The sequence below is a fragment of the Sander lucioperca genome, chromosome 20 (assembly GCF_008315115.2).
Source record: "Sander lucioperca isolate FBNREF2018 chromosome 20, SLUC_FBN_1.2, whole genome shotgun sequence".
Taxonomy (NCBI): Eukaryota; Metazoa; Chordata; class Actinopteri; order Perciformes; family Percidae; genus Sander; species Sander lucioperca.
Window position 1 is genome coordinate 1,062,542 of NC_050192.1, and position 20,181 is coordinate 1,082,722.

Consider the following 20,181-nt stretch of genomic DNA (forward strand, 5'->3'; position numbering starts at 1 on the left):
TCAATACACAGGATTCGTGCGGTTAGTCTATAATAAACTTTAGTAAATGATATTGGAAGCAAAATACACTTTATGCATAAGGAATCAGATTTCCTTCAAGACAATTATCTCTCACCCTAACGCCAACAAGTCTTTTCGGAGTCTGACTCCCGTCTATCATTTCCCTGACTTTTTTTTATCCCCTTCAGATTCTTCCTCCTGCGACGGTGTCTGTCGCCGCCATCAGTTGGACATAATCCAGACGGCTTGTTTTAACAAGAAGATTGTAAAAGGAAGGTCGCGCTAGCCCATGAATACACCTTTGTTCTCCCCGTTCTCTCGGCCAGAGATTGTTTTGTTACTATTAAACACATTATTGTTTTCCAAATGCTTTATTCGGTGCACTCTGCTCTAGGCATTCTGCACCTTATCTTTATAAGGCCAGGAAAGAGGGGAGAGCAAGGTCACCCAAGACTCAAGGCTTTTACTTCTACAGAATATATTCTACACATGACAGAAGTGAAAAGACAACAGAAGAAAAGGACATAATAATAATAATAATAATAATAATAATAATAAAAAAAAGGACCTGAACTATGAGAAAACACCAGAAATAAGCCATTCGAAACACCATAACCTGTGCTTGACATTGTGAGGTTTGGGACACACTGGATGGTAAGCAGCCTGATTTACAACAGAATTGCTCATCCCGACACAGAAAGACATAATAAGAGCTCAGTTTGTAATGAGTTAAAAGGCAGGTATTAGTTTCTTTTTCAAGACTGTCCTGGAAAAGTTCCCGCAGTTGAAAAGGGGCCAAGAGTTTACACTTACTTCTACCTCCTTCCATGGATACTGTGGGTACTGCTTCTCAAACATGGGGATGAACTCATCGTAGTGCACCTAGAGACAAGAGATCCAAATTCTTATTACCAGACCCATAACAACTGCACCTTCATGAAAACCGAGTGTAATCATGTGGTATTTATGTTGTTTGTGCTAGAGCAGAGGGTAATATCAATCAATACTTATTAGTTATCTCTTACCCATCATTTGATTGCCTTGATTTGATAGTTAGCCGTTAAGAGAGGCAGGAAACCCAGGGAGAGAAAGAGCAAAACATGCAACAAAAGGTCTCCAGCCAGAGTCCAACCAGGCAAGTTGCAGTTGTGCAGTACGCATCTTAGACCACAAGTTCACCAGGAGCCAGGATCGATTTGTAAAGCAAAAGTTTAAAATAACCTTGTGCTAGACGCAACTGCCAGTTCAGCTGAACCTGCCTGTTTGGAACGGGATGATTGCTTGGCCTGTGGTATTGCCGCTTGCAACTTTCTTGTAGAACCGTGCATTCAAACAACTTCACACTCGACACTGTGCTTTTCTAAGGTCCTGAGAAGTACACCTGCCATAACACAGTTAGCTGTTGGTTCCCCCAACAGCTTTGTGACCAGGCTATTTCCTGGAACAAACGTGTAAGTTCCAAAAGCCCAATCGCTGATGTGAGGTTTGAGTTTTATGTAAAATCTCCAGGCTCTCTTCATCTGTGTGTGTTACACTCCCACCTGCAAACATTCTGACCAGTCGTGGAATGTAACTGTAGCCCCTACCAAAGGGGAGAAACTGGTGTGATGGGTCTGATGCCCGTTTCCTGACTCTGGAAGAGTATACAGTAAGTCTTGGATCGAGGGCAGGTTGGCGCCGATGATTTTCTCTGCAGTGCGTATTGTCTGCAGTCTGTTCCTGTCCCTTTATGGTGGCCGATTCAAACCACACAGTGATGGACGTGCAGAGAACAGACTGGATGGTGTCGATGTTGGATGTCCACTTCATGTCCTGAGAGTTCATGGACCAGAAGGATTCCACAGCAAAATCTACTTCTGTTGAGTATGTTAATGGGGTGGGGGTGTGTGTGTGTGTGTGTGTGTGTGTGTGTGTGTGTGTGTGTGTGTGTGTGGGTAGTGATGAGGGACTCTTCCTAAAGTCCACTGTCATCTCCACAGTTTTAAGACCGTTTAGGTCCAGGTTGTTCCGACCACACCAGAGGGCCGGCTGTTCAACATCCGGTCTGTATGCAGACTCGTCAGCATCCCGCATGATGCCGATGACTGGTGTCATTACTTAGCAGACAGGTCTCCTGAGGTGCAGTCGTTGGTGTAAAGGGAGAAGAGCTTTGGGGAGGACACACATCCCTGGGGAGGGGGCGCCAGTACTGATGGTCCGGATGTGCTAGCTGTATTTTGGGAGTTCTTTGCTGAGGTTTGCTCTGTTAAAGTCACCAAGAACAGTGAGCAGGAAGTCTGGATGACGTTAGTTATCAGCCAGGTGCTGTAACGCTTCACTATCACAGGCCTGAAGGATGTAAACACCAACCGGAGAAAGGGGGAAAACTCCCTTGGTGAAAAAGGATTTGCTGTCGTGTTGTCACGATTTGCTGTAATGTTTTGCCGATTTGCTGTCGTGTTGTGGGATTTGCTGTCGTGTTGTGGGATTTGCTGTCGTGTTGTGGCGATTTGCTGTCGTGTTGTGGCGATTTGCTGTCGTGTTGTGGCGATTTGCTGTCGTGTTGTGGCGATTTGCTGTCGTGTTGTGGGATTTGCTGTCGTGTTGTGGGATTTGCTGTCGTGTTGTGGGATTTACTGTCGTGTTGTGGGATTTACTGTTGTGTTGTGGGATTTGCTGTCGTGTTGTGGGATTTACTGTTGTGTTGTGGGATTTACTGTCGTGTTGTGGGATTTACTGTTGTGTTGTGGGATTTGCTGTCGTGTTGTGGCGATTTGCTGTCGTGTTGTGTGATTTGCTGTCGTGTTGTGGCGATTTGCTGTCGTGTTGTGGGATTTGCTGTCGTATTGTGGGAATTGCTGTCGTGTTGTGGGAATTGCTGTCATGTTGTGGGAATTGCTGTCGTGTTTTGGGATTTGCTGTCGTGTTTTGGGATTTGCTGTCGTGTTGTGGCGATTTGCTGTCGTGTTGTGGCGATTTGCTGTCGTGTTGTGGGATTTGCTGTCGTGTTGTGGGATTTGCTGTTGTGTTGTGTGATTTGCTGTCATGTTGTGTGATTTGCTGTCATGTTGTGGCGATTTGCTGTCGTGTTGTGGGATTTGCTGTCGTGTTGTGGGATTTGCTGTCGTGTTGTGGGATTTGCTGTCATGTTGTGGTGATTTGCTGTCGTGTTGTGGGATTTGCTGTCGTGTTGTGGTGATTTGCTGTCGTGCTGGGGATTTGCTGTTGTGTTGTGGTGATTTGCTGTCGTGTTGTGGGATTTGCTGTCGTGGTTTGCACTTCAGGGCCACCATGGGGAAGCCATGGAGCCAATGTCATAAGAAGGCCAGAGTGGTTATATACCATCTGCTTATCAGCGAGGCCAAGAGCTTCCCCTTTTCTTGCTCTAACACAACTTCCCCTTTTCTTGCTCTACCACAACTTCCCCTTTTCTTGCTCAATCACTGCCCCTTTTCTTGCTCAAGCACTTCCCATTTTCTTGCTCTACCACAGATTCAACCATCATAAAGCAAGCAACAGTTTCTTAAAACAAACTCCTCCAACCCAGATAATATTGTGTCTCACATCATCAATTCGCTCGTGTTTTAACAACTGTGACAGTTTAGAAACTGTTTGTTTACACAGGCTTTGGAGATGTGTGAGCAAATAAAAGGGTGATGATAGTAAGCTTTTATTACACAATGTATATATCCAACACAAATAAAAATATAAAAGATTAAAAAAAACGTATAATACTTCATACTAACTGCTGTTAAAACTCTGAATTTGCACAATTTTTTCATCTCTCTAAACAGTAGCAGCAAAGTTTAAACAGCAGGTACTGTCAGTTCGCAGAGGCCTAAAACCCTGCTGTTATTCAAAGTTTATTAACATTGAACGTATTGCGTGTCCAAAATCCAAATTCGACATGGCACATCATTGGCTACCCAGCAAAACCTGCCATGGGTAATGTAGATCAGATGAACGGAACACCACGGGACATTTCAAAGAAACACATCCGGACAGACACACACTCACAGGCAGAGATTCCTTCCTTTTTAGTTTGATGATCAATTTGGTCCACCGACCAGACCGTGTTCTTCTGACCAGAGACATGACCAATAAAAGATGAGCTAGGATGAGCTAACAGGAAAAACAATAAAAAAGGTACCTGCTTAAGCTCCACACCATCTGCATAGTTCATGACGGTGAAGTGCTTTTGGTAATCATCAAAACGGTCCAAGGAGAAAGGTCTAGATAGAAGAAGAAACAGACATCAGGTCCAGGCATGAGAAAGAGTTCACTCTCTATATAAAGATAAATACTACACTACCAATAAAACAAAACTCTTACATTTCTGAGATTTTTCAACATCTGGATTGTTCATAGAGACACTAAAGACTGCATGTTGGTGGGTTAGTCAGTCCATCCCAGATTAAAATACCTCGCTACTTTTTGGATGGATTACCATTATATTTAGCACAGATGTTCATGGCTCAGCAGTTTAATCCCAGGCTCCTCCGGCCACAGCAAGACACTGAACCCCAAGTAGCTCCCCGGATGCTATAATTAACTTTCACTGTTATGCGGATGACACCCAATTATATCTGTCAATCAAGCCAGACGAAACCAGCCAGCTAGCTAAACTTCAAGCATGCATTAAAGATATAAAATCATGGATGGCCTACAATTTCCTGATGTTAAACTCAAACAAAACCGAAGTTATTGTGCTGGGCCCGAAACACCTACGAACCTCATTAGCCGAAGATATAATTACTCTGGATGGCATTGCCCTGGCCTCCAGTACTACTGTCAGAAATCTAGGATTTATTTTTGATCAGGATCTATCCTTTAACGCTCATCTAAAACACACCTCTAGAACAGCCTTTTTTCACCTTCGTAACATTGCTAAAATTAGGAACATCCTGTCTCAAAACGATGCAGAAAAACTAGTCCATGCATTCGTTACTTCCAGGCTGGACTACTGTAATTCCTTATTATCAGGATGCTCAAATAAGTCCCTTAAGACTCTCCAGCTGATCCAGAATGCTGCAGCCCGTGTTCTGACAAGAACTAAGAAAAGAGATCATATTTCTCCTGTATTAGCTTCTCTCCATTGGCTTCCTGTAAAATCCAGGATTGAATTTAAAATCCTTCTTCTGACCTACAAAGCTCTAAATGGTCAAGCTCCTTCATATCTTGAGGACCTCTTAGTACCTTATTGTCCCACTAGAGCACTACGCTCCCAGAATGCAGAGTTACTTGTGGTTCCTAGAGTCTCTAAAAGTAGAATGAGAGGCAGAGCCTTCAGCTATCAGGCTCCTCTCCTGTGGAACCAGCTCCCAATATGGGTTCGGGGGGCAGACACCGTCGCTACATTTAAGACTAAACTGAAAACTCTCCTCTTTGATAAAGCTTATAGTTAGGGAGTGAGGAGTTGCAGTGAACGCCTAGACCGGCGGGGCAGGGTGTATAGCTGCAGATACAGCACCCCTGCTTTTCTCTGCTTCTCTTTACAGTCATCAGATTTACCTATCGTATAATCAATAATATAGTGCCTCTCCTAGTTATGCTGTTATAATTCTAGACTGCCGAGAAAGTTCCTTCTTATGACACGCTCTTTTCTTTTGTTTCCTTTTATGCACATCCTGTCCCAGAAGTGCTTGTTACTCACCTAGCTCTGGGGAGTTTACTCCCCAGAGTCCTTATGTTTCTTCTTCGCCCAGAACATCGCCTCGGATTAGGGTGACACCAAGACCTGGGTCTTGGGTGCAGCTGTGGCTATGGACCTGCTACACCCTGCTACGCTCTGCGATTCCCTGCAATGCCCGTCTACGTCTTGCTGCGTCCACCCATGCTCTGCTGTGCCACGCTACATCCCGTACCGTCATAACCCCAACCGTCAGACACCGCCCACCAAGAGTCTGGGTCTGCCGAGGTTTCTTCCTAAAAGGGAGTTTTTCCTCGCCACTGTCGCAATAGCCACTGCTAATGCTTGCTCTTGGGGGAACTATTGGAATTGTTGGGGCTTTATAGAGTGTGGTCTAGACCTACTCTATCTGTAAAGTGTCTCGAGATAACTCTTGTTATGATTTGATACTATAAATAAAATTGAATTGAATTGAATTGAATTATAACCTGTCCACTGGTACTGATACTAGGATGGGTTAAACTGCAGGAATAAAATGTCACTACATTGTACTGTGGGTATGTGACTATATTCTCTTATGACCATTCACTGTGTGAGGTGACATCAGACTAGGGTTGGGTATCGCTTGGGTTTTTCCCCGATACCGGTGCTAAAGCGGTACTTTTAAAACGGTGCCGGTGCCTAACCCGTGCCTGAACCGATACTTCTTAATAAAGTAAAAAAAAAAAAAGAAAAAAAAAAGAAGGGTACTAAACAACAGTACAGTACACAACACTAAAGAAGGGCTTGTTTATTGCTAAGGCCATATGGTCAAAATTAAATGATTTAATAATATAGTAATAACTATTACTTATAACGTATTTCACTAGTAAATTGCTGTTGAAAGACAAAAACAACCACCAGATGGGAAAAGGGTATTTTACAATAACTTTGAATGCACTGAGGCTACCAGTTTCAAGTGAACGCACCGTCTGTGTTGTTTTTCCAACAATGGCAGCTGCACACTGCTTAATGTCCTGCTGTTGGATCCTCTACAGTGAAATACAGTCACACTTTACGCTGTCAGCATTTTAACTGTGTTTAATCAAGCTGCTAGCTAACGGTAGGCTAACGTTAGCTGCTGTCGAGTGTAGTGTTAACTAGTGTCACGAGCAGCGATGCTTCTGTTGTCTGTAACGTCCATTTCGGAGCATCAGAGAGCAGCGCAGGCATATCAGTGGCACCAAAATGAGGCACCGAAATCCGGTAGATACCGGTCGTTAAGGCCGTATTAGCACCGGGTTTCGGTACCCAACCCTAGGCTACATCAGACCACGGTATTATTGAGTGTGGCCATCTGGATTGAATTAGGAATTGTTGATAAAGAGGCCAGGCCATATTTGTCAGGTTGAGCAAAGACCTGCACCATTAGGCCTACAGGGACCACTTCCAGCAAAGTGGTTAGGATCAGGTGTTGTCATGAACATGTGGAAATCATTTATACTTTGTCTCGTGTGCTTAAAACTATATAAGACGGTGTGTCATAACTGTACTGAGACACAGGCCTTCACTTTTGAAAGATGTTGCATTATTGAATTCAAACAGTGAAACAGTTAAACAAATCAACAGTGCAAACACCTACAACTGTGAAATTTCCCTTAAACACTTTACCCATTTAAACTTTTGTTTTCATTCAGAACACAAGTAAAAATAAGCGTTTACATTCAAAACGTAACCTGCAAATGAATCGTTTGACTTTGTTTTTGTGGTCATTTGGAGCCGAAAATGCAATTGCGATTAAAATTCCGATTAATTGCACAGCCCTAGTTTGGACCCCTAATAAATGAAATTCATTTATCTAGGCCAAATGAATGGGGAAAGCAGCTTTTGTATGATCCCGAAGAAAAATATCTTCGTTATAGTTTGTTTTTTCTAAAAAATGTGAGATTCAGCCAGATTGAAAGATTACAAAGGGGATTTGTTGGATTTAACTAAATTAGAATTGAGTAGAACATCACAACTCATTGCTATTAATGTATGTTTGTATGTGTGTACATGCATGTATGTATGGTGTACCTATTAGCAAAGCGCAACCAGAAGACGTTGTAGGCATAAAGACGCAGGGGCTGCACAGAGCGTAACATCAGCATGTAGCGAATGTCAAACTTCACCATTCCCACTTCCTCTCTGTTGAACAGCACTGGATCTTCAAGGTACTTACACACAACCTGGAAAACAAAGACACATGCACAAAGTTAGAGGTGACCAACCTCACAAATGATTGATTTGTCTTGAGCAATGTTTTAAGTGTCTTTTTAAATACTTTAAATACTCAAGCTTGTGCATTGTAGGAATTCAGTTCGATTTGGCTCCTGCTGACTGAACATGCTGATCCAAAAGCAGTTATTTTCCAAATTTAGCTGAGCAGTTACCAATGGCTGATGCCCTGGTCTCCCTAGTATTGTCCCTGCAAAATGTCACATTGTGATAGTGGCGCAAGACCATGAATGATTTTATACATAAGGCACATATCTGCAAAACAAAGGAAGCTGCCAAAGTTCAATAAATTGTACTTTTGAATGATGGTACATTGATTGTAGCTTCTTGGTTTTTAAATCGCGAATTTTCACTGATTGTGAAGAGTGTATAATGGTTTTAGCGTATCATGCCTGCCTGGGACCAGCTTGTAGCACAATAAGATGTCAGATTCATCTGACTGCGATTTTAATCTTATCTCTGACATGACTTAACATTGCATTAAATTAGATTGCTCCCCCAACGGGTGTGTGGACCGGAAGCTTCTCTCTAATCTCGCTTGCACTGAGTCGGTATGCTGGGTAATTTCCACAGGAAATGTAAGAAGGGGGGTGGAATGGGGGTGTGAATACAAGATGTCAAGTACACAGGATGTGAAAGTCCCTCTGCACAGTGTATATAAGAGCGAGACAGATTCTGAGCTCCAGATGTTTTAGGCCTTCCCACCTTGAGTTTTTGTGTTTTTAACTTGTTTTTTGGGCATTGGCCGTATCTTTTAATTTTGTATTCTTTGATTTTTATTAGACTCAAGGGCTGGGCGATATGGTGATATATATCGTCAACACAATATTGTACACATTTTTCTATATTGTTGCTTTCGCAATGTTAAAAAAACAGCGGCCAAACTGCGTTGTAGAGGGCTGCGTTGCGATCCTGCGGGACCAAACACAAATCTTGTGGGAGCGGGCGGTTTTACAGGTGGCTGCGGGTGGGAGCGGGCGGTCCAATAATAGACCGGTTCTCAGGATTCATGCGGGCAGAATCAGCTAGCAGTGCTACATTATAATGTCGTATTAAAGAGTCTGACTGCTGCTGGAAAAAAAGTCTGTTACTGAAGGAGCTGCTCAGAGAACTCAGTTTTGTGCAGGGGGTGAGAGGTGTTGCTCATGATTGATGCAGCTTGGCTAACATCCTCCTCTCCCCCAACTCCTCTATGGTGTCCACAGGGCAGACCAGAACAGAGCTAGCTCTATTCACCAGTCTATTTAGCCAGTCCCTCTCTGTGCTCCCAGCTCCCCAGCAGGCTACTGCATAAAAGATTGCAGACGCAACCACAGTGTCATAAAAGGTTCTTTAACAGCACACCAAAGGACCTCAGTCTCCTCAGCAGGTGGAGACGGCTTTGGCCCTTTTTGTACAGGACGTCTGCGTATTTGGACCAGTCCAGTTTATTGTTGAGGTGAACACCCGGATATACCTGGATGTTCTCCGGTGTAGTATGGGGTGGCCTCCTGCGAAAGTCAACCACCATCTCCTTTGTCTTGCTGGCGTTGATGTGATGGTGGTTTGACTCACACCAGTTGACCATATCAAAGATGACCTACAGGTATTCTTGGTCGTTGTCCTCTGATACCCGCCCAATAATGGCAGTATCATCAGAGAACTTCTGCATGTGACAGCTGCTTGTATTGTGCCTGAAGTCCGCTGTATACCGTATGAAGAGAAAAGGAGTGAGCACTGTACCCTGTGGTGCTCCTGTACTGCTCATCACTGAGATCTGATGATCTCTGGAAATGGATGATGGAGATGCTCAGATGACGACTCCGATGATTTAGGATTATAGGCAGCTTTATTCAATATTGAACAAGGTTCTCATGAGGGAGAACAAGTGGACAGGCAGTGTTGCACGGACCACGTCTTCTCTCCGAACATAGGACAGACCCTACAGTCTTATAGATCCTGAAACCTCCCATCTGGAAACCCTTATTCACGATCTCATCATAACAACTATGGGGTTCCCATACTCAGACTCAGATATCCTGTAGGCCCCACCAAAGCTCATAGGTGAACCTTACCTTAGTTGTTATTCAGCTATAGGCTTTCAGAATACACAACTCCACAGATAATCATCAGGGCCCCTTTTGCTTGTTATTAATTCAGACTCAACATCCCCACAGTGCTCCCAGTGTTCTCTGGCATCCTCCACCTCATGCCTGGTTGGTAAGCAAACTATAGGGGGTCCAGTTCTGAGCTCACCAGGGTTCTCGGGTGTGGAATTACAATCCTCTCCAAGATCTTCATCAGGTGAGAAGTTAAGGCTACCGGTCTGAAGTGATTAGTGGGACCACGTAGGAAGTATTCCACAGGACTGGAACTCTCTCCAGACTAAAGGCCCTGACACACCAAGCCGGCGGGCGACCAACCGCCAGCAAAGGCCGTCAAAGGGCGACGCCACAGGGGGCCGTCGGCCCAGGACCTTTCTTGCCTTGATCTTCTTTAGATCTTTCTTCAGCTGATTGACTATCAGAAAGAGACTGCATGAGGGAGTTGTTGGTGTTACCTGGAGAGAAGGATGGGGGGAGGGGTGTGAAACATCCATAAATTAGGAATGGAAAGAAGTGGAGAAGTGTGAATTGGGGTCCGCAGTGGCCAGAAAGGGACAGGTTGAGTCACTCACAGGTCTGAGTCTGGTTGGAGGGGGGAGGAGAGGTGGTAGAACCAAATCTATTAAAAAACAAATTTAATTAATTTACCCTGCCACGGTCATAGGATACAGAGCCCCTCCCACTGTCTTTGTTATGTCTAGAGATATTTTTCAGTCCCATCCAGACTTCCCTGTGTTGTTTTGCTGAAGGCGTACCTCCAACTCTTTCCTGTAGCGGTCTTTTCCTTATCTCCCATCTGAGCCGTTTTTTAACCCTTCTCACCTCTTTTTTTGTCCCCAGATCAGTGCTCGAATTACGTGGGAGCCAGAGGGAGCCAAGCTCCCACAGAGTGAGGACTGACTCCCATGAAAGCAACAAAGTCAAAAATCTGAGGGGGTCTCTCATATCTGAAGGTGTCTGTCATATGTGGCATTGTAATTTTAATGGTCTCTTACCATTAAAGATGTTAAATTAGAATATAGGCTACTACGGGACGTAGACCTGAGCCTACCCTACACTCCTGAACGCAGCATGACCACTTCACCACCACACCACTAGGCTACGTGAATAAACGGTACCGCATACGATCGATTTGACAGCACTCGCAAGTCCGAAGAAGTCACCTTGCTTTTAGCTTAATGTGCTTTTGAGGTAAATACCACCAATACATCTTAAATGCATAACGCTGGATGAAAGCACTGTGCATGGACACTCCTATATGATTATCTACATGAGGTGCGATGTTACAGGTAATGGAGATGTAGAGAACGTTTTTTGGACATAGTTGAGTTGGAAAAAGGGGATGCAGGATCTCTGTACGATGCGCTAAAAGACAGTCTTCAAAAGGTGGGGATAGAGGCAGAATTTCTTAAAAAGGAACTTCATTAGTATAGCCACAGATGGAGCCGCTGTCCTTACCAGTAGGCATACAGGACTCATTGAAAAACTTAAACAAGACTTCCCTCAACTGCAGTGTGTGCATTGCCTGGCATACCAATTAGAATTAGCTGTTAATCACTCTTTGAAGGTTGTGGCGGGGTGCAATAATTTTTAAAATTTTCATTTGAAAGCTTCATAGTCTGTACCACCAATCCACGAAAAACGCAAGGGAGCTTGAGAAAGCTGCTGTAGAGCTCAGCATGCAAATTCAAAAAAGTCTTCTCCATAAGGTGGGTGGCAAGCAGTTTCCAGACTGTTAAAGCTGTGGTGAAGGATTTTCCTGTGTTGGCACAGCACTTTAGAATGGCCAGCAAAGATGGCTTGTGCAAGGGTGTGGAGAGGGCCAAGTATGGTGGCCTACTCAAGCATCTGCTATCCACTGGTTTCCTCTCCGATTTGGCAGTAATGAAAGATGTGCTACGTGAACTGCAGGGGCTCTCCTTGAGACTACAGAGAAGGGACACGTCTCTGGTGGATGCCAGCAGACATGTTCATCAAACCATCGAGGTACTGTCTGCCATGAAAGAAGATATAGGTAAAACGGAATCCAAGATTCACGCAGGCATAACAAGTGGTCAGTTCAAAGGCGTTGGGCTCAGGGAAACGCAGCCTAAGATCAACAAGCCCCAGTTTTATCAGTCCATCCCTTGATAATCTCAGAAAAAGTCTTCCTGACAGTGAACTTATTGCCATGCTCAAGCCTTTCGATCAGCCCTTCTGGCCTGCAGAGAGGTCAGACCTAATGCTATTTGGTGAGCGCAAAGTGGGGAAATTTGCAAAACTCCTCGGTGAATCCTCTACCGAGGCTATCGAGGAATTCCGAGATTGGAAGCTTCAAGGTTCTCAGGGGAAGACTCTTAATAAACTTATCATCGCGTGCCGCACTGTACTCCCGACCTTAGTGGAGTGTGAGAGGGGTTTCTCGGCTTGCAATGACACAGACGATAAAACTAGGAACGGACTGCGCGCCCCGAGCTTCACTGCCGTGTTGTTCATAGACTTGAATGGAGCGTGCCATTTGTCCAGTCACGGATTAAGAGTGGACACCGGACATCAGCATCATGGATTCTTGGACGCAGGCCCCAGCCAGCTGAGAGCAGGGCAGTTTGGTCTGTTTTGTCTCCATAAAGCCGAGACAACTGAACACCCAGGTGTTGTTATCACTACGTGTACATTATAAGACTAGAATAGTTTGGCTGTGCAATGGCTTTATTCATTTCTGCCAGTTAGTGCGTTTCCCCTGTGTATTAGTTAAAGACTACATGTATTATTGTGTATGACACTGAGGATATCTGAGACGGTGGTCTGGTTCAAATGAGTTACGTTTTTATTTCATTGTGAAATAAAGCACCACTCGCACATAGGCTATTTATGTGCGGGGTGTGCCAACTTTTTTTATGAGATAGAGAGACCCCCTTAAAGACTAAAAGATCATTCGAGCACTGCCCCAGATCTAGAGTCTTTTTTCGTTCAGCAGGGCTTTGAGCTCAGGAGTCACCCAAGGTTTGTTGTTGGAGAAACACTGATCCTTCTTCTTAGGCACGGTGTTCTCCACACAGAAATTAATATAGTCAGTAAAACAGTGAGTGAGACTGTCAATGTCCTCCCCATGTGACCTACAGAGCATTTCCCAGTCTGTGGTCTCTCAGTGCTTTACTGGCCTCCTCAGACCGTTTCCTCACATATTACATTACATAACATACCTTGTGGTTGGGAGTTGTTTACTCACCAGAGGTGTGTAATACCCCTTTCACACCAATGGCTCAATCAGGGTATAACCCAGGTCCACTGTGTGTTTGAATGGGATCTCCCTCGGCCTTACGACCCAGGTCACCAGGTGGGTTTGATCAGGGAAGGCTAGGGTCGATTTCAATGTGAATTGCGCACGACCTGGGCTGTTAACAGCCGTGGAAGGACAAATTATGTGATTGGTTGTAAATGACAGTGGGGCAGTCGTCACAGGTCGCCATGCACTTGTCTCACTGTACTTTATGCTGGGTTTTCACCATAGACTGTATAAAAACAAAAGGTTTTCACAGGCAGCTACAACAACAGCAAAGAGGAGCGGTTCAATTAATTTCCCAACAGTCCGCTGGCAGTGGGTGCCCGGATGGTCACTAGTCTGCCTATTGCAGAGCAATAGTGGAGTTTTACAGGTAAACCTACCTCTAAAAACCCAGCGTTTGAACGTAAACGTATGAAAATACGTTTTATTAAATTCTCTCTGCACTAGTGTTTCTGCACGAAAATTATGACTAAATATCCTCGTCAACGAACCTTTATCACGTGACGAAAACGAGACGAGATGCAACTTAAATGCTGGTCATGGTCATGAATATAATTAAATGTATAATGCAATATTGTTGACGAATAAAAACGAGACTAAATGTGGTTTACAAAACAAAAACTGCTAAAATGTCGAGACGAAATGTTATAACAATATTTTGTCTCGTTTAGTTGCGTTATTATTTTTTATTTTGCAGTATTTCTGTTCCCTGTGTCTCACTTCAGGGGCTGGTCTGCATCAGGTCGCACTCGGGTCACAATGCGCAGACGCAGGTGACGTTACTTCTTCAAGTCCTGTCATGGCATTATTTAATTTAGAAAATGCAGCAGTGAGTTAGAGAGTGAGACGAGCGTAAACGACAACAAACTAAATGAAGTCTGACACAGAGAAAGCTGGGACCGTGGCCGGCCAGCCGGAGTTCGTCTTTGGGAGAAAAAGAAGAAACGACATTTGGAAAAACGTTCATTACATAGAAGTGGAAAAGAAAACTGAATGTGTTGTGGAAAAAGATGGGGAGAAATGCTGCCACGAAATGAAAAGGAAAAAACACCATGAACCTTAAGAGACATCTCAAGCCATTCCATAATGAAACTGAGGTAAGTTAAGACATTAACGTAACGTTACTTTTTATTTTAGAAAGATAATGCCAACTCATGAAGCTGTGGTTAATGTGTCTCATTTTAACGTTAGCTTTAGACGTTAGCCACTGGAGCTGAAAACGACTGAGACAAACGTTTGTGTGTGTGTGTGTGTGTGTGTGTGTGTGTGTGTTCTTGTTTAACTATATTCGTGGGGTCCAAAAACTGGGAATACAGTATACTTGTGGGGTCCCGACAGCTTTATGGGGCCAAAATGTTGGACCCCACAACTTTAAAGGGCTGTTTGAGGGTTAAGACTTGGTTTTAGGATTAGGGTTAGAATTAGGTTATGGTTAGGGTGAGGGTAAGGGTTAAGGTTAGGCATTTAGTTGTGATGGTTAAGGTTAGGGAAAGGGACTAGGGAATGCATTATGTCAATGTCCCCACAAAGATAGTGCCACAAACCTGTGTGTGTGTGTTTGTGTGAGCGAGTGTGTGGGTTCTTAGTTCCTACCTGACTGACATTAGGTGCTTTCCGACCGGATAGTACTTGTACTTTTTAGAGGAAAAGTACACTTCTAAGCAGTTCTAAGAACTACTCTCCCCCAAAATCTTTTTTTCCGTTTGCATTCCCACTGGCCAAGTGGCCATAGGGACTGGTAGGAGGGGTAAGGGAGTGACGCAAGCACGGCAACGGTCTTTATAGCATCGTCACTAGACCTTAGCGCCACATACAACAACAACAAAGCAGTATGGAGGAAGTATGAACTTTTAGCAAGTGCACGTATGTGCAAACAAACTATTTACAAGTATATTTATAACGTAATGTTTTGCTCAATACAGACGAAGGCCTTAATTTGGACATAGTTGTTTCGATATTCACGAAAATTGGTCCAAACATTCCTCTCATCATTACCGACATACTGGAAGTTGGCCATTTTTAATTGTATGCTCTCCAGTTATTGTTGTTTTGTAGTTTAACATCATATTTTCTTCCTTTGTGGACTTTTCATTTAATAATCTTTGACATTTCATATTGACTGTTTGTATTTTCTGTGACTGAATGTGGTTTTAAATCTGTTGAGGTCTGTTCAGACTGAAAGTAAAGACACAAAAGGTAACGTTTATGTCCACTAAAAGTTCTGTTTTTGCCACTGACAGACTCAGATTATTATTCTAAGTGTCTGACAACATTTCTGTTTTAATTAAGTCCGGTGGAAAAATAAATAAAAATGCTTTAAATGAATCTATATTTTGTCATTTCTCCTTATATGTCCACGTTATTTTAATTATAGAAATGCTGTACACAATATTTAATACTCAAGTAAAGTACAATCACCTTGAGTTAATTACAGTACTTGAGTAAATGTACTCAGTTACTCAGTTGACTAACATGAACTCTGGAAAGAAGGAACTGAATGTGTGGAACGTTTTGGACAAGGCTAATGATCTCAACATTTTTTACAAACGTTCTGACCTGGATTATGAAAGTAATGTGACCTGCTGCAGAGACCTGTCTATGTCATTACCATGTGACCCACTACAGGACAGAATAATAATTAACCCTAATGCTGTCACCACAGTTTTTAATGATGGTATTTCATCTTTTATTCTGAAAACATGTTTGGATGATCTGACTCAGGCTTGGAGCCCTCTATTCCAACTCTCTGTTGATACATGTACCATCTCTACTATTTGGAAGACATCTGTTGTCATTCCTGTTCCTAAAAAAGCCTGCCCACAGCATAATAATGATTATAGAGCAGTAGTGCTGACATCAATAGTGATGAAATCATTAGAACGTATAATGGTTGGTCATTTAAGGAGCGAGGTACAGCATCTCTTGGACTCTTACCAATTTGCCTATAATAATGGCAGGGGGACTGACGATGCCTTAATCACAACTGTACACTCTATCTTAAAGCACCTTGAACATCCATCAGCTTATGTTTGATTATTATTCATGGACTTCAGCTCTGCATTCAACTGTGTTCTCCCTCAGACACTGTTATGTAAATGACAACAGATGGAGGTGAACCCTTCATTATTAGATGGTATGGTTCTTTTCTGACAGACAGGAAGCAGCAGGTAAGAGTCAACTCTACTCTTTCTGATACTCTGAACACAAGTACAGGTTCCCCCTCAAGGCTGTGGAAGCTCTCCTTTACTTTTTATAATATACACAAATGATTGAGAAACATCTATAGGAATAACCACATTATTACATTTTCAGATGATACGGCCATACTAAGTCTACTGACAAAATACTCAGACATTGCTATCTATAAACAGGAGATAGAGGAGGTAGTGAAGTGGTGCAACAGGCATAACCTGCTGCTTAATGTAAATACAACCAAAGAAATGATTTTTGACCCCAGGTCTAGAGGAGATCACAGCACACTCCAAACTGAAGGTGTACTTGTTGAGCAGGTAACAACATATAAGTATTTAGGTATACAATTAGACTGTTGCAGTGGTCCCATCAAGTGGAGTATGTTTGCTCAAAGATAAGTCAGCGTCTATATTTCTTAAGACGACTTAGAGTTCAACGAGTGGACAAAGATATCATGCTACTGTTTTACAAGGCAGCCATTGAATCTATTGTTTGTTATGGCATTATGGCTTGGTTCGGTAACCTGACCGTTAAATTAAAATCACAGCTCCAAAACTTGATAAAAAGGGCTGGAAAAATAATTGGCCAAATGCCACCTACTCATCTTGAGGAGGTGATGTTATCTGTGTGTGTGTGTGTGTGTGTGTGTGTGTGTGTGTGTGTGTGTGTGTGTGTGTGTGTGTAGTAAATCCTCCTGCTTGTGAAACGTGTTTACTGTCATATTATTGTTTGATTATTAAGTCGGCCGGTTCACCACAGCTCCTCATCAATCTTAAGAACTCTGCAGATAAACACAACGTGGTCAGAAGTATGTGAACACCAGGAACTTACAGAAAGGTGACTAAGTACATTAACTCCAGCACATGTTGGACACTTTACTGGACTATTTCCATTTTAAGTGAAGAAGCAAGCAAGAAAACTAAAAAACATCTAAAAACGTGTGAAAACCTCAGAAAAAATGTCAAAAAATGGCCACTGACAGACTCAGATTATTATTCTAAGTGTCTGACAACATTATGAAAGGATCCCTACAGAGATAGACCTTTCTGTTAAAGAGTAAGATCCTTTTAGTTTAACATGATACAGCCCCGGAATCACCATCACCAAACCCACCAGACTCCATGTAAATAATCAGGACTTTTATCATCTTAAAACACACTTCATTCAAAGTGGACAGAAACACAATAAAACTATCAAAAGTCGTCTTGGTTCATCTTTCCACTGTTCCAACAATCACCACTCTGGTTTGGTTGAAATAAACCCTTAATTCACCCATTTATATGTGGAAATATGCTGGCTCTATACACGCTAAAAGTCCTGATTATTTACATGGAGTCTGGTGGTCAAGTCGTTTTTAGACTTTTTAATGAGGAAAAAGTTATATATTTCATCTTTAAATACTCTTTGCTAATCAGACTTTGAGCACACACACACACACACACACACACACACACACACACACACTTTGTTGTTTTGGTTGATGGGCGTCTGTCAGTAGGAGGGGGGCTGGAACAAATTGTATTTTGGTGGCCCTGTGGTTCATGATGTAGGTGGTGGTCTTAGTTTTTCCTTTTTCTGTCTGGCCGAACCTTTCTGAAGCGTAACTGACTGAATGATGGCGGCCATAGTTTGGAGTCGATTGTCAGCATCTCCTTTGGCTGTAGCTTGAATGAGAGTGGACACATCCTTGTTGAACTGCTGCCAATCACTCCGGTTGCTTGCTGGGGGCCACTTCATCCGCTGCTGTGGAACTACTTCACAGGGATTGGGAGGCTCTGGTACGTGGAGGGTCTGGGCTCTGTGGGGGGACTCTTGGCCGGGCTCCTCCTGCATTTAATTCTTCCACATTCCAAGACATTTAAAACCATTGAATCATTGAGTACGTTTACCTGCACACCAAATATTCCACTATTATTCAGAATATAACAATATTAGGAATTTGATAGAGGTTATGTAAACAGCATGTTCTGGTTGGATATTCAGAATAAGGCTTTTTCTGATTAACACGTGGGATATTATTATGATTCAGGTTTTAGAGCCATTCTTTGGACATGTATACAGGGTATTCAGAATATGCGTCTCAATCAGGGTTTTTACCGCAGGCTTACGTCAGCTCTGTGCGTTGCTATGGTTATTGTACACAAACCAATCAGCCGACAGTGTGCAGCGCTGCAGACCCAATGAGAAGGAGAAACAGCTACTTTTAAACATTATCAAAGACTTGGATATCAACAGGTTTTTGGATATGAGCAAACATCGCTACGTCAACCTTTTCAAGAAGCTGGTTGAAGAATGAAAGAGGGACGCTGTGTTGGCCCGGTCGAAAAAGTCTGCTACCACTGATAAAAATAGCATTCAGTCACAGAAAATACAAACAGTGAATATAAAATGTCAGACAAAGATTATTAACGCCCAGACCCAATAACTGTTGTTCAGGGAGCTTTTACAGCGGTGTGGTCGCGGTGTTTCTACGGTTTTATTAGTACAGTTAATCCTACGTCAAGACCACCAGCAGCATGCTACTACTAATGATAGCCTCTGAGTCTGAAGGGTAACGTTGTTGACGCTGTCATCACAAGGGGCTGGAGGCAGCTGGTCTGTGTGTGTTAAGTAATAATAATAATATGTAATATGGATTTATCTACCTGGGCAGTGCGCCCAAGTAGAACCTATGTATAGGAAACACTGCTTTAATATTTTGATCTGATATCACATTTGGTCTTGGGAGTGGCATGGTGTCTCTATAGCAACCCCTAATGAGTTTTAGCCTTTGACCACATTTGTGACATCCTATAATATACTCACAAACTCAAATCAAAACAATGAAAACCTGTGAGCAATACCAGACTAGAGGGATTTGGTTAATTTGTGTTTAGCGCCCTGTAATGTGTGGAAGGCCTTAATTTGGACACATTTGGTTTGATAATCACAAAATTTGGTACACACATTTCTCCAATGTACTTTCATTAGCTCCACCCAACTGGAAGTTGGCCATTTTTAATTGTATGCTCTCCAGTTATTGTTGTTTTGTAGTTTACCATCATATTATCTTCCTTTGTGGATTTTCATTTAATAATCTTTGTCTGATATTTCATATTCACTGTTTGTATTTTCTGTGACTGAATGTGGTTTTAAATCTGTTGAGGTCTGTTCAGACTGAAAGTAAAGACACTGATGATGTAATACACAGTCAGAAAATAGAAAGCAAACAGCTGATTTATTTATCTGACTTGTAGAATAACATCAATGATTGAATTGTTTTAAATGTTTTGGAATGTGGAACAATTAAATGCAAGATTAAATAAAACAAGACCACATGCTGATTATTAGTGACTTGATTTGATGGATTTATTCTTCCTGTTGTGTCTGTGTTTAAACTCCTAATTAAAAGGTAAAGTTTCCATCCACTAAAAGTTCTGTTGTTGCTGCTGACAGACTCAGATTATTATTCTAAGAGTCTGACAACATTACCTACAGAGATAGAGCTTTTAGTTAAAGAGTAAGATCCTTTTAGTTTAACATGAAACAGCCCCGAAATCACCATCACCAAACCCACCAGACTCCATGTAAATAATCACTACTTTTAGCGTGTATAGAGCCAGCATATTTCCACCAGACTCCATGTAAATAATCACTACTTTTAGCGTGTATAGAGCCAGCATATCTCCACATGTAAATGGGTGAATTAAGAGTTTATTTCAACCAAACCAGAGTGGTGATTGTTGGAACAGTGGAAAGATGAACCAAGACGGCTTTTGATAGTTTTATTTAGTTTC

The 20,181-nt window shown here is 42.6% G+C and overlaps 1 protein-coding gene across 1 annotated transcript in view; it reads right to left on the bottom strand.

Annotated features, from left to right (window-relative positions):
- Nucleotides 1-20,181, bottom strand: part of ttll12 (tubulin tyrosine ligase-like family, member 12) — a 73,540-nt gene that overhangs the window by 1,851 nt on the left and 51,508 nt on the right. Inside the window, exons 10-12 of the mRNA XM_031288191.2 lie at nt 7,664-7,815; nt 4,130-4,211; nt 814-882 (exon numbers count right to left, since the gene is read on the bottom strand). Of these exons, the coding sequence (XP_031144051.1) occupies nt 814-882; nt 4,130-4,211; nt 7,664-7,815 (303 nt within the window). The remainder of the gene's footprint in view (nt 1-813; nt 883-4,129; nt 4,212-7,663; nt 7,816-20,181) is intronic.